General features: G+C 50.3%; 1 protein-coding gene across 1 annotated transcript in view; it reads right to left on the reverse strand.

The window, feature by feature from the left end:
• Positions 1 to 1,076: 1,076 nt before the first annotated feature.
• The window catches only part of ADCY2 (adenylate cyclase 2), a 400,165-nt gene continuing 388,964 nt past the window's right edge, over positions 1,077 to 12,277 (reverse strand). The window contains exons 23-25 of the mRNA XM_088023724.1: positions 9,209 to 9,323; positions 5,358 to 5,482; positions 1,077 to 1,229 (exon numbers count right to left, since the gene is read on the reverse strand). Coding sequence (XP_087879850.1) covers positions 1,077 to 1,229; positions 5,358 to 5,482; positions 9,209 to 9,323 — 393 coding nt within the window. The remainder of the gene's footprint in view (positions 1,230 to 5,357; positions 5,483 to 9,208; positions 9,324 to 12,277) is intronic.

Consider the following 12,277-nt stretch of genomic DNA (forward strand, 5'->3'; position numbering starts at 1 on the left):
GTTGGCTGCTGATGTAAACAGTCAGTGCCAAATTATTCTCCCGCAGCCTGCTCCTGATGGCTGTACCAAAGCATTAAGGCAGACCAGAGAACTCGGACAGAGAGAGAGGGTGTTGCTGCTGGTAGAGGAGCCTTTCACTGTTAAAATACATCTTCCCAGAAAATGTTCTCTGGAGATGCCAAAGTGAAAACCAGACCGCATGACAACACCGAGCATCTCCAGGGAGGGGCGGGATCAAGTCTGTGCATCACAGACTTCGTCCTGATCTGAATTGCTCAAAGATAGGTCAACCTTTGCTTCCTGGGACCTCTTTCTGCAACACCCGTCAAGCAGGAGAATGGAAGACAAATCCCAATTCTGGAGTGGAAGCCGCAGGAGAGGGAAGAGCGGTGGGCGGGTAAAGATACGGACTCGAAACCAAAGTACATAAAACTTTTAATGAATCAACCTTACAAAAAGACAATGGCATCAAAACATCAGACGCGTTTGGTACAAAACTGGTTCTAGGTCGTGAGAACTAATCCTGGTGATGGATGGCACGAGACACGACAGAGCAAGGCGACAGGACCACGGATCCTGCTGGGGCCCGTGGACAGCCACTGGCGATGAGACACGTGGGTGAACACAGTCAAATCCCGTGTGGGGTGACAGAAATCAACTTATTCACAAATACTGTGTGTTTTAATATCAGACTAGCGGATGCGGTTGGCGAGCTACCATATTTTCCAGAAAAGAACATGCACCGGAAGATAATATACACCCCCTAGTTTTATTGCCTTAAGAATTTTTGTTTATTTCACGTCTGTCGTCTTTGCGAGTTCGTTAAACGCGTTTCTCCTATAACACACACTCCTTTTCCTTCTGCTCCGGAGTAAGCACAGTGCAAGTGGCAGCGCGATCTTGGCACACATCAGACACCAAACGATATGCCACCAGGGTCATAGGAACGAGTCTGAAAAGGCTCCATAGGACAGAACAGAGCACGCACATCAAAAACGAGGGACAAAAGTTGCAGTCAGAAAGTGCGTTGTACCTTCCCGAAAATACAGTCTTCTTGCCAAAATGAAGGCAGCTCTTCAGGATGCCAAGTTGCTCTGGGAAAGGGACCTTGACATTTCTGTGTTTACAAAGTATGTCTTCAGCTCCCCCTTGCCTTTCACGTTGATTATTCCCCGACACGTGCACGTGTATCCCAGGGTCTGGAGGATGAGGCTTGTCTCCTCGGTGACCTAGAAGCACACGGACAGATGAAGAAGCAGTCAGTGTCTCCGCCACACGGCCTCTGGGAGGTCGTTTGACCACAAAGATCAAGAGCCAAAAGACACTCACATTCTTTGACCCATCCATTCCACTCCTGAGAAATTAGGAGAAAGAACAACGCAGAAGAAGAGCTTTTTAAGGACAATGTGTAGTTTTGTGCTGTGACAGTGACAGACTATGAACCACCTAAAAGTCAAGTGATCTCCAGGGTGAAGTGAACCATGAGGCTGTCATGATCCATATCGTGGACGAGACCGTGACATGAGGAGGTTTGTTTCACCCCAAAGGAAGCATGAAGTCTGGATCCACGTTATGATTTCAACTGCGTGACAGTTACGTATTCACATGTAAGAAACCAGGGAAAAAGAAAGTAAATCGGAACATGTTGGAGTGGTGGGATTCTGGATGATCTTTATAAATGGTCACGAATGTCATCTCCCGAAATCATAAATAGGAACAATAGATTTTAATGCAGGTGGGAGAACACACCCTGGGGAGACTGTGGGTTCCTGCAAAGGGCCACACGCTTTGGGTCGAATGCTCGAGAATAAAAATAAACGGACACTAGGCGTCCACACTAGCCTTAGCGTGGGCATGACACACTGGGTCAGGTCTTGCAAGTTTCCTCCCCTCACTGAATTGACAGGAGATGCTAACGGGGCTGGGCCCCTCCTTTGCAGCCCGTCGATGGGACAGGTCGGGACGGGTGATTCCTGCCACTGCCCCATGTGGCAAGGAGCCTGACTGCAGAATTGCATTCGGGTCCTGCTGGACCACAGGGCAGTGAAGTTCCGTGCAGGATGGCTCCCCTCTTTGAGGGGAGATGGGTTGTACTGAGCCTGGCACCATCTCAGCCTGAGCGTGCACTGTGCTTTCCTCGGGAGCCACGTCTGGGGACGGGAGCCCGGACCCGCCGGGGGTCTGTCTGCTCGAGTGCTGGTGAAGCCTCCTGCTAAAGACGCTTTCTCAAGCAGAGAATGGGTGGGGAGAGAACAGATTCCGCTAAGAATAGGCCTCAGCTTTGGAGGTGAGAGAAGACCCTCCTGTCAGGAACATGGCGCCCAGTTGGGCCTCCCAGGAGGTATCAGGGTCTTGAGCAGAGAGGGAGGGAGCTGTCTTTCCAGAAATTCCTGCTAATGCCACTCTGGAAGTGTGTGAGAAAGCAGAGGAGGCGGGATTTCCTCCCACTTCATCAGAGGAAATGGACATGGCCCCGGGGTGGGGGCGGAGGGTCCCCGGCCACCTCAGGTGTGTGGGTGACACACGCGTGCTGGGCAGGCCTGTGGACAGCACAGCAAGGCTATTGCACAGTTTTGCTTTTGGAGCAGGCACCACTGGGGGACCATGCGGTGAGATGGCCTCCTGGGGCCCGGTGGCTGAGAGAGGTGTCCAGGGCAGATACTGCCAGGGGGCAAAGGCAGGAGCACATCAGAACCACAGGAGAACCCAGGAAGGTACCTAGGGCCTCCCCCCCCCCAAAAAGGACGAAGTGTGTGATATAAAAATCTCCAGAGCAGGCTGCTGGAACAAGCTAGAAACACCACTCTGTCTTCCTGTAACTTGACCCGATGGCCAGCCCCTAGCACAGGGGCCGGTGTGGGTCCTTGGGACCCTTATGACCAGAGCAAGGAAAGGGGGACGCAGGTGCCAGATGCTCACATCCCCCCCTCCCCTAGGATTGGGTCCAAGTCCCGGGGGAGGCCAGCCGAAGCCAGCAGCAAAGGACGGACTTTGCATCCTGGACAAGAACTGAAAGAATATGGAGGTAGCCGAGAAACTCAGAGAACAGATACATCCTCCTGATCAGAGTTCTCAGGGGTCATCAGAATTAGAGAATCCTACAGGCCTTTGACTTCTGACCTTCCCCAGAGAACACACACATCTTTTAGAGCCTCGGGGGTTCATTGTGCGGCTGAGGTATTTATCGGCGTGGAGCATCGCCACTGGCATCTGTGAGCTATCTGCTGGAATGGGGAATGCCAAGCACGCGATTGCTGTGGCGCGAGCAGGAGGGCGCTGTCTCCCGGAGGGGCGCCGGCTAGTGTTCCTCCAAGTCCAGGGGAAGCCTGGATGCGTGGTGTGTGGGCTCTCTCTGCTGCTCTTTGGGCTTCCCAGGCAAGAAGGCGCGGGGCGAGTGGAATGCTCTCTCGTCAAAGGAACCTGTTCCTCGGCCCGGGAGAAGCTCTGTAATGATCTCAGCACCATTTATTTATTTTTCCTGGCATCTCACTACTTTTCTTGCACATAAGAGGAAGCGCAGATCTACCGGGGGTGGAGGGACCACCACGCCTTCAGGAGAAGGAATCTGCTGGACACAAACCTCCCAGCAGCTGTGCAGCGTGAACACACACAGACCTGCGGACGAGCTGCTCTCCTGACAGCCAGGACCCCGTCCCGTCTCCTCCGGGCTCCGAGCGGGCAGAGAACATCCTGTGGGCTGCTTAGCCCTAAATCACCCGGAGCTTTACAATGCTCCATATCCTCCTGGAGACACACAGGAGCTCAGGCTCATGTGAAGCATTGATCTGGAGGGGATTTACGAGCTCCAGGAGGGAGCACTCTCCCCAACCAACCTCTCTCAAATTGTTTTTGATACTTATCCCAAGTACTTGAAAACCACTTAGAGAGTCGTGAAGCGTGTTAAGGCCACCATTCATCTTCTAAATGTTCCAGGAGCATGGAGGGGGCCTAGGTTGGCCTACAGGTGGGAAGGGTGTCTGGATGGGAGCACCCTCTCCCCACACCAAATGGAAGACGCTATGTTGTGCAGGCTTGCTGGACCATCCCTGCGCAAGGAGAGTTGCCGGGGACATGCCTGCAGGAAGGCCCAGAGGCCGTGGTGACTGACTGCCGCTCAGCTCCACTTCGTGAGAGCTCCGTCTGGACTGGCTCTCGTGAGCACAGCCAACTGGCTCTTTCCCCTGGCAACGGCAGTTTGGCTGGGACGCCCACGTCACTTTCCACCTCTCCCCTCTTTGTTGCTCGGTTGCTCACTTTCAGCAACGGCTGACTAATCATCTGGCTGGAAAGAAGATGAACACTTAGAAGTAATGTTGGTCCCATTCCATATAAAAATTAAGGATATGCTCTAGGAAGTTCATAGCAATGGAATCCTCTTGAATGAATGAGGTAGGGAGTGTGAAAGGCAAGTGAGCAAGCCCACTCTTGATGATATCGGTGCTGGGTTCTCCCACAGAAGTCAATAGAGAACTCTAAATCTCTACCATAATGTGAGGAGGCACGGTTCCCTGAGGACACTGGACAGGCCAAGGCACACAGAACAGGGACTTACAGAATTCTCAGTGAGGGAGCAAAAAAAAAAAAGCCTATTACTTGTGTCCAGTGGTTTTCATACTAATTTGCCATTTGGCAGGAATTTATTTTCTAGAATAAAACAAAGCTGCAGTGTAATGTGGAACCACTGCTTTTTAGGGTGAGGCAAATAGAAAGTTCTGCATAGACACACGCGCACACTTTCTTCCCATTAGAAGTCAGTCTCTCCTTTTAGGTGTCTGGCACCATGCTCAAGCATCCTCCGTTGGGGGGATTCCTACGCTTTCACATCATTCTAGAGATCCACATCCATGCTGGTCCGATTTGGCACTGTTATTACATATCACCCGGAAATCTACCCCTTGTCTTCCCCCAGTGGACTCTTTCCTGCCTCCTCCCAATTCAGCCTCCGGGACAGGAAGTCCAGGGGTTATGTCTGGTGTTGGTTATACTATCCCTCTCCCTTGCAAAGCGCCTTTCAAGGTCCTGGGGCTGGGGGACAGAAGAGGAGGGAAAGGTCCTGCTCTGACTTCATGCTCAGGTATCTGATTGCTATGTTGGTTGTTGCGATCATTGACTTTCCTAAAGGCAATACTCTTTACATTATTATATCTCTATATTATTGCTAATAGTGAGTGCAGAAATCAATTAACATTTCCCCAGTTAAAAAGGACTTCTGTCAATGTCAACATGTTTCAAGGGTTTCTCAAGATTTAAGTAACTTTCAAGGTTCTTTGTTTTGATATATTATCATCATCATTACACTTATTTGTGGTTTCCGAGAGGCCAGAACTGGCCGATGCTGACAGAGCACACTGAATCACCTGTATTTTGTCCAGTACGCCGGTGCTGTCCATCCTGCTGGCCACATTTACGGTGTTGCCCCAGATATCATACTGTGGCTTCTGAGCTCCAATCACACCAGCTATCACAGGTCCATGGTTAATACCTGCGACACATCAGAACCGGGTGAACGAGATTCAAGTTACAGCGACTGTCTCAAACAGAAAAGCTTTCCAAGGATATTTTTGAATTATCGTTACTAAACAAACATTAGCCCAACCCATGGGATTCTAAAGCAAAGAAAAATAATTGTTTTCCCTTCTTAACCTTGATTTTTGCTCATGTGCCCATTTATCATTATTATTCCGTTGGCTATACTTTTAAAAAACTAACTATAATAGTTCCCTATGTTGCTATAGGATCATAAACAAGAGATGACCACTGTGTCTTCCAATAGCTGTTAATGTTAATTTTGAAATATACGTCTTTCTGTTTGAAATAGCTACACTGAATGCATTGACCGGCAGTTCTGCTGCTGCTGGACTTTTGGGTTCCTGCCGCCATCTTGCCGAATGCACCACTGCCCAACACCACAGCTGTGTTCTCTACCCGCCGTGCACTGTTCCACGCGCTTTACACGTACAAACTCCTGTGGTTCTCACAATAGCCCATGGGGTGGGTACTGTCCTCATCACTTCCGGTTTCAGGGCAGGAAGCGGAAGACGGCCCCATCAGACAGGCGGTAGATGGCAGAGGCAGTTGGCTCTATGGCCCCTGCTTGTAAGGACACTGCCGTCCGATCTCTGCCACAAGCGTCCCATGCACAAGGCTTCTTCCCACCTTGAGGGCTGTTGCCTTTGATAATGTCCCAATGGCAAGTTTACTGAATTCCAGAAGAATGTGTTTGTGCTGTTGATCTCCACTGCTAAGCCACCTTCCAAAAGGACTCCCTTATAACGTGCACTGTGCTAGTGAGGGAGTCTACCCATGTGGGCATTAAAACAACCACAAATCTTAGTATGGGCAATATAGATTCAGATTTGAGGAGATTCTGGCACTAGACGCTACAACTGGTAAGACTGGGGGAGGGTCCCAAGAGCCTCGTATTTGGAGGGACGGGCTGGCCCCTGTGGGCAGGTGTGACCCACAGAGGGTCTCCAGACAAGTGGTGGGAGGCCTCTCAGGCTTTGTTGCTTGGGTTCTTGACCCCCTTGTAGTTGGACTCTTTACAGCTCTGCATCCATCAGACTGAGGACAACCCCACCTCTGGCGTAAGCCTCCTCGTCAACTGTGATACCCTAGGGAGAGCAACCAGTTTGCTGGAGAAACTCAGGAGTCGCCACTCTTCAGCCCAGCTGGCCGAGACCTCACTGGTAGGACAGATTTCTTGCCATCCCGGCCTGCCCGTGTGACTTTCCGGATAATTAGGCACCCCAGACCACCGCTGACAGAGATGGTGGTGGCTTGACTGCCCCCTCAGTTAGGAACTGTGATTATAAACCCATGGTTTATTACGTGCAGACACCTGAGCTCTGGGTGCACTGAAGCCTTGTAAGTCTGATCAACTTCGCTAATCAGAGTGGCCCAGGATCCTCCCCCACCCTGTGCACCAGGTAGGATAAGTCCTTGTCCCAGGATCAGTTCAAACAGGCAGACCCCACAGGTATTCTGGGAGTGGTGTGGAGGAAGACCAGAGAAACAGAAATATTGACATTGGTTGATTATGCCCCCTACATTTTCTGCTGGCTCTAGGACCCCTGCCTCACTGCAGAAGTCACCTTGTATTGATCAAGGAGGGGGTTTCTGGGCGATCCCATTTCCCACTCCCGAACTGCTTAGCGTGTACGGTTTGTTACAGATCTAAGGCCAAGCTTCCTCTTTGCAATGGAGAGGTAGGCGGGAAACACAGTACGGACATTGTTCCATAAAATCTTTGAAGGTATGCAAGAGGTGAGCAAGAAATTCTGCTTTGCTTTTGCCGAGTACTCAACAAAGCTCACACTCTGCTTTAGATCCTCAAATAATTTATTCCAGCTGCTGGCTGGTGTTCTGGAGCCCCTGTGCCATCAACTTTTCTGCTGGCTGCTGAGTCCTGCTTGGTCAGTGCCTTGCTAGGGGTGGGCAGGGCACTGCGGGGAGAGCCTGGCCGATGATTCCTGGCACGGGGTCAATCTCTGTGCAGCAATGTGCTCGAATTTTGGTTCCCGCTAACCGACTGATTCTGTAGCCTGACCCACAGAAAAGGAGCTAGGAGTGAATTCAGCTCTTATTTGTATCCTTTTTTTTTTTGTGAAATATTACTCTTCCAAGTTCCTACCGTGAACTGCCACTGGATGGCACTATGCACCCAAGCGCAGCCAGGAAGCCGCCCCCTTAGCAAGGCCCAGGGCCAGGGAAACACTGAGCTTAGGCTTCCTTAGGAATCTAAAAGAGCTGGTATGCGTGGTGATACTGTAACTAACGGTATATTCAATAATCAGTGTAAAGTAAGCACTCAATACATTCCTATTGAAGAGGTTCTATTCAGTTACTTACCTTAATTTGGAAAATATGGTTATGGTCTAGACCAAGGAAAAGGCTTTTTTTGGATGTAACAGGTGACCAGTGCATGGCTGCCCATCTCACCTTGCAATGAAGAAGGGCAGGGTTGTTTTGGTCTGTATATGCTTTTCAACAGAGCGGATCATGCTGCCAGGTCATAGATTTTTTTTTTTTTTTTAAATGAGAGTAGTTTGAAAGTTTGAGGAGCTCATTCTCTAAGCTGTCAAAACAATCAAGAGGCTCTAGGGTCAAGGGGACACCTCTGCATCTGATGTGGTCAGCAGGCCGTGGGGCAGCCCCCCCCCCGCCCCCACCTGGCCCCTTCTCACCTCTGGAGAAGGCAGCCCCTCACAGAGGCCTGCTGTGCCTGGAGGTAAGAAAGCAGGAAGGAAAAGGTGTCCAGATGCCGATAATTAACAGCACATGCGAGCAGCAAAAAGGCCACCTTTAGCTCCAGGCATGTATAATATTTCCAGGTTTTAAATTCATAACAAATGCACAGCAAAGGAAGAAAATCGCTCTAAATTTTGGGATTTTTTTTTGTTTTTAAAGTGGAAATCTGTATGCAAAAGAAATGAAAAGCCATTCAGATGGAATTTATTACAAGAACTACTCCTGTGTGGACTTGCTTTCAGAAGAAGCAAAATGTGTTGCCAACAGGAACATTAAATGGTCAAAGAAGCTCTTACCATCCTGAATGGCCATGGCCATGATGGCAAACGTGGCCAGACAGCTATGTGCTAAGCTGACGGTTTCAAGCACACTTTTTATGTTTAGAGACATTTGAGAAAGGCAAGGAAGCATGCAACATGCTCATGAGTCAACTTAAAGAAAGGGAAGAACTTACTAGAAAAATTTTCAAAAGAAATTTAGAAAGAATTTTTAAAGTATTTTAAAAAGAAATTATTTTAAGGAAAGTTGGCCTTTTCTGTTAGACTTGAACATCCAATCAGAAAAGCTATGGCTATTTCAGAACCTGGGACATATGTTTGGGGTTCTTGGGGATTGTGACCCCCAGGGGTGTGTGACTATTTCAACAATTCTAAGATACCTCTAAGATACCTGGCTTGCAGAGGGACCCCAGCTGGAAGGATGAGGCAGTAGGACTGAAATCCAGCCCATGGTCCTAAACACAGTGCTCACAGCCTGGGTCCAACCAAAGGGTATTTTGTTTTCTAACCTGTACAAAAGTGTCTCAGAGGCTCGTAACTTCCCTGAGCCTGCCCCACCCCCAAATCCAGTCCTCTTGCCCGCAAAACACAATGGCATGGCTCTACCCCAACATTTACAGCGAGTCCATCCCTCACGCCATGCCTCCCCCACACCTGCAAGATCTCCCTACACAACATACCCACTCGCAGCTTGAAGTCGTTGAAGGAGTGCTTGTTGATGGCGTCCAGTTTTGCCACCAGGGCAAAGGCAAACTCCACCATGGTGCCAATGTGCATGTATTGCCTCTCGGGCTCCTGAACAGAAACAAACCCAGGTGGGGGGGTCAGAGCTCAACGAGCAGGAAAGTGGTCCCTGAGTCACAAGGCCGGGCTCCAGTCAGGAAGAATGCTCGAGGCTACAGCCGCAGCGGACATTCTGTGAGGATCACCCCTCATCACAAGGAGGCCTGGTGCCCCATTTCATTTTTTCTGGCCGTGGGGAGACCTGAGACACTAGAAGACACGGAATACCCAGACAGAAACTGCCAACAGAAGATGCAGTGAGGAGGGGCGCCTGGGTGGCTCAGATGGTTAAGCGTCTGTCTTCCGCTCAGGTCATGATCCCAGGGTCCTGGGATCGAGCCCCACATCGGGCTCCTGGCTCAGCGAGGAGCCTGCTTCTCCCTCTGCCTCTCTCCCTGCTCATGCTTTCTCTCTCTGTATCTCTGTGTCTCAAATGAATAAATAAAATCTTTAAAAAAAAAAAAAAGATGCAGTGAGGAGAGCTGGCTCCTGGTTCTCCACTTGCCCCTCACACCCATCTCCTCCCGCCCTCCGCTGGACTCTGGCTTCCTGTTGGACTGACCAATGGGAGGGGTCGGGGAGGGCCGGGGGCGCCAGGGAGAGGGCTGGGGTCCATTCCTCCTCTTCCCCACTCCACACCCACCACAGCTCACCCCAGTTCTGGAAGTACTACATCTTCCTTTTGCCCCCATAGGAGAGGGGTGTTCTGTGTCCTCCCCAAATTCATAACCTCCAATACCTCAGAATTTGTATTTGGAGATTCTTACCTCCATCATTAAAGAGGGGAATAAGATTAAATTGGGTCATTAGATCACTTATCCAGTATGACTGGTGTCCTTATAAAAAGGAGATGAAGACTCAGACGCAGGGAGAAGACCACATGGAAACACAGGGGGCACACGCGTCTACACAGAAAGGACAGAGGCCTCAGAAGAAACCAACCCCGTCAGCGCCTCGACCTCTGACCTCCAGTCTCCAGAACCAGGAGACAATAGATTTCTGTTGTTTAAGCCTCTGTTAGGGCAGCCCTAGCCAACTAATACGGGCGGGGGGGCGGGGTCGACAATTTCCTGCCTTTACTGTCTCTGGGCGATTTATCATCCCTTGAGGAATAGTCATCATACATACAGAGCAGAAGGAAAGGACAAGTTCAAGGTTTCCATTGAAGGTAAGTGGAGATTTCTATCCTATTTACTATTAATTTATACTTTTATTTCTGTTACTCATTTACATTTACTATGAATTTCTAACACCTATTATATTTGTAATTCCTTTTGAAGATCTTTCTAAAATTTCTATTTTTGGTTACATTCTAAACACAGATTCTTTATTAGTATATGTATATAATTCATAAAATGTATTTCCATGTCCTGAAGGTTCCCGCTGCCCCGATACTTGATGGGGTGCACCGGGACGTGGGGTGACACTGGAGTCCCAGCCCCGTCCGGTGGGCCTGCCCACGCATCTGGGGCTTGTGGTTCCAAGGCATCCGTCTCAGCACTAGAATCAGTGTGGTCTCTCATCTCCCTCACTAGTCTGTGAGCTCCCCAAGAGCAGAGACTGTCTTCTATTAATCCGTGCCTCCACAACATGGAAGTGTGCCCAGGAAAAGCACCTGGGCACCTGGGTATTGAGAGATGGCTCTTCGACTGCATGTCGGGTAGCCAAGAGGAAATGCCTCGGAGGAACAGAGAGCATTGTCAAGCTTCGGTGGGAGGTGAAAGCCAATGGATGCTCACTGGGGGGGCATACACCCAGGAGGGGCCATTCACACACCCACTGAAGTGGGAGAGAGCTCCAAGGGAAGAAGAGCACACAGCGGGGACTGGGGCATCGGCCTCACCGGCTGGGGGAGAGGAAGGAATCAGTAAGGATACTGGGAATCCTTTTGAGAAGAGCTGGAGAGGCGGGCCTTTGTGGAGCTCACACCGTGACTTCTGGGACAAGTGTTCAATCCCGCTGGGCCCCAGAGGAGCTCAATCAGAGATGAAGAGAGCTCTCCAGAAGGCCAAAGGGGAGATCCTGGGTGAATGGGGCGGGGAGCATCCTCCACACAGGGGGGAGATAAAAGCCAGCTCTGAGGCTCTCGTGGGGATGAGGCAGAGGACGGTGGAGACAGTGAGCATATCCACCATATTTGAGGTGACAGGGCGGTGGGCAAAGCCAAGGCCAAAGGAGAAAGGAAAATGGCAACAGAGGTATTCCAGGAATCCACACAGCGTTTTAGTGACGGGAGTCAGGAAGGGTAGCACTACGCAAGCCTCTCGACGTGGGTACTGCTGACACCTGGGCCGGATCATCCCTTGTCCTGGGGGCCGTCCCATCCCAGCCTCCAACCACAGATGCCAGGAGTGACAGCACGGCCGCCTCCCAGGAATGACAACCGAAAATGTCTCCAGGCGATGCCCCAATGTCCCCTGGGGGCAAAACGCCTCCCCTCCTGAGACCACTGCGCTCAGTAATACAAACATGTGAGTAGGGAAGAGACAGTGCATTTCCAGTTCAGAGAGGAAGTTCTTCCTCTCCTCACATAAATTCTATCATTCTAGAGAAAGACCAATGAAATGTTACTGGCGCCATAAATCCTCAACTTCAAATTGTGCGAGAAAATCCAAACAACTTAACAGTTGGAACTACGGAACAGACTGTCAGCTAAGGTCGGCGAAAATGCAGAGTCATTTCTTAAGACAGCATTGCTCTTCCATCAGAGCTCCCTAATATTTCCTGTCTCATGACCCCCGGGGCAGGCGTGATTTGGGGGTTCATGCAGTCCTCTGGAAACATCGTGCTCCTGAATGGGCAGCACGAACTGTGAAATCAACAGGCAGAATCCCGTGTCACTAACATCACAACTGTCCCAGCAAGGAGCACAGATCTGCCAGGGGGTGGAAATGGTTTGCGTCCTACCAAACCATAACACAGCAAAGGAGCTTCCCTCCTCGATAAATTATCACCCGATCCGTTTT

Source organism: Eumetopias jubatus, unplaced genomic scaffold (genome assembly GCF_037043125.1).
Source record: "Eumetopias jubatus isolate StellerSeaLion01/CBP00866 unplaced genomic scaffold, mEumJub1_p1.0 scaffold_5, whole genome shotgun sequence".
In the NCBI taxonomy this organism is placed as follows: domain Eukaryota; kingdom Metazoa; phylum Chordata; class Mammalia; order Carnivora; family Otariidae; genus Eumetopias; species Eumetopias jubatus.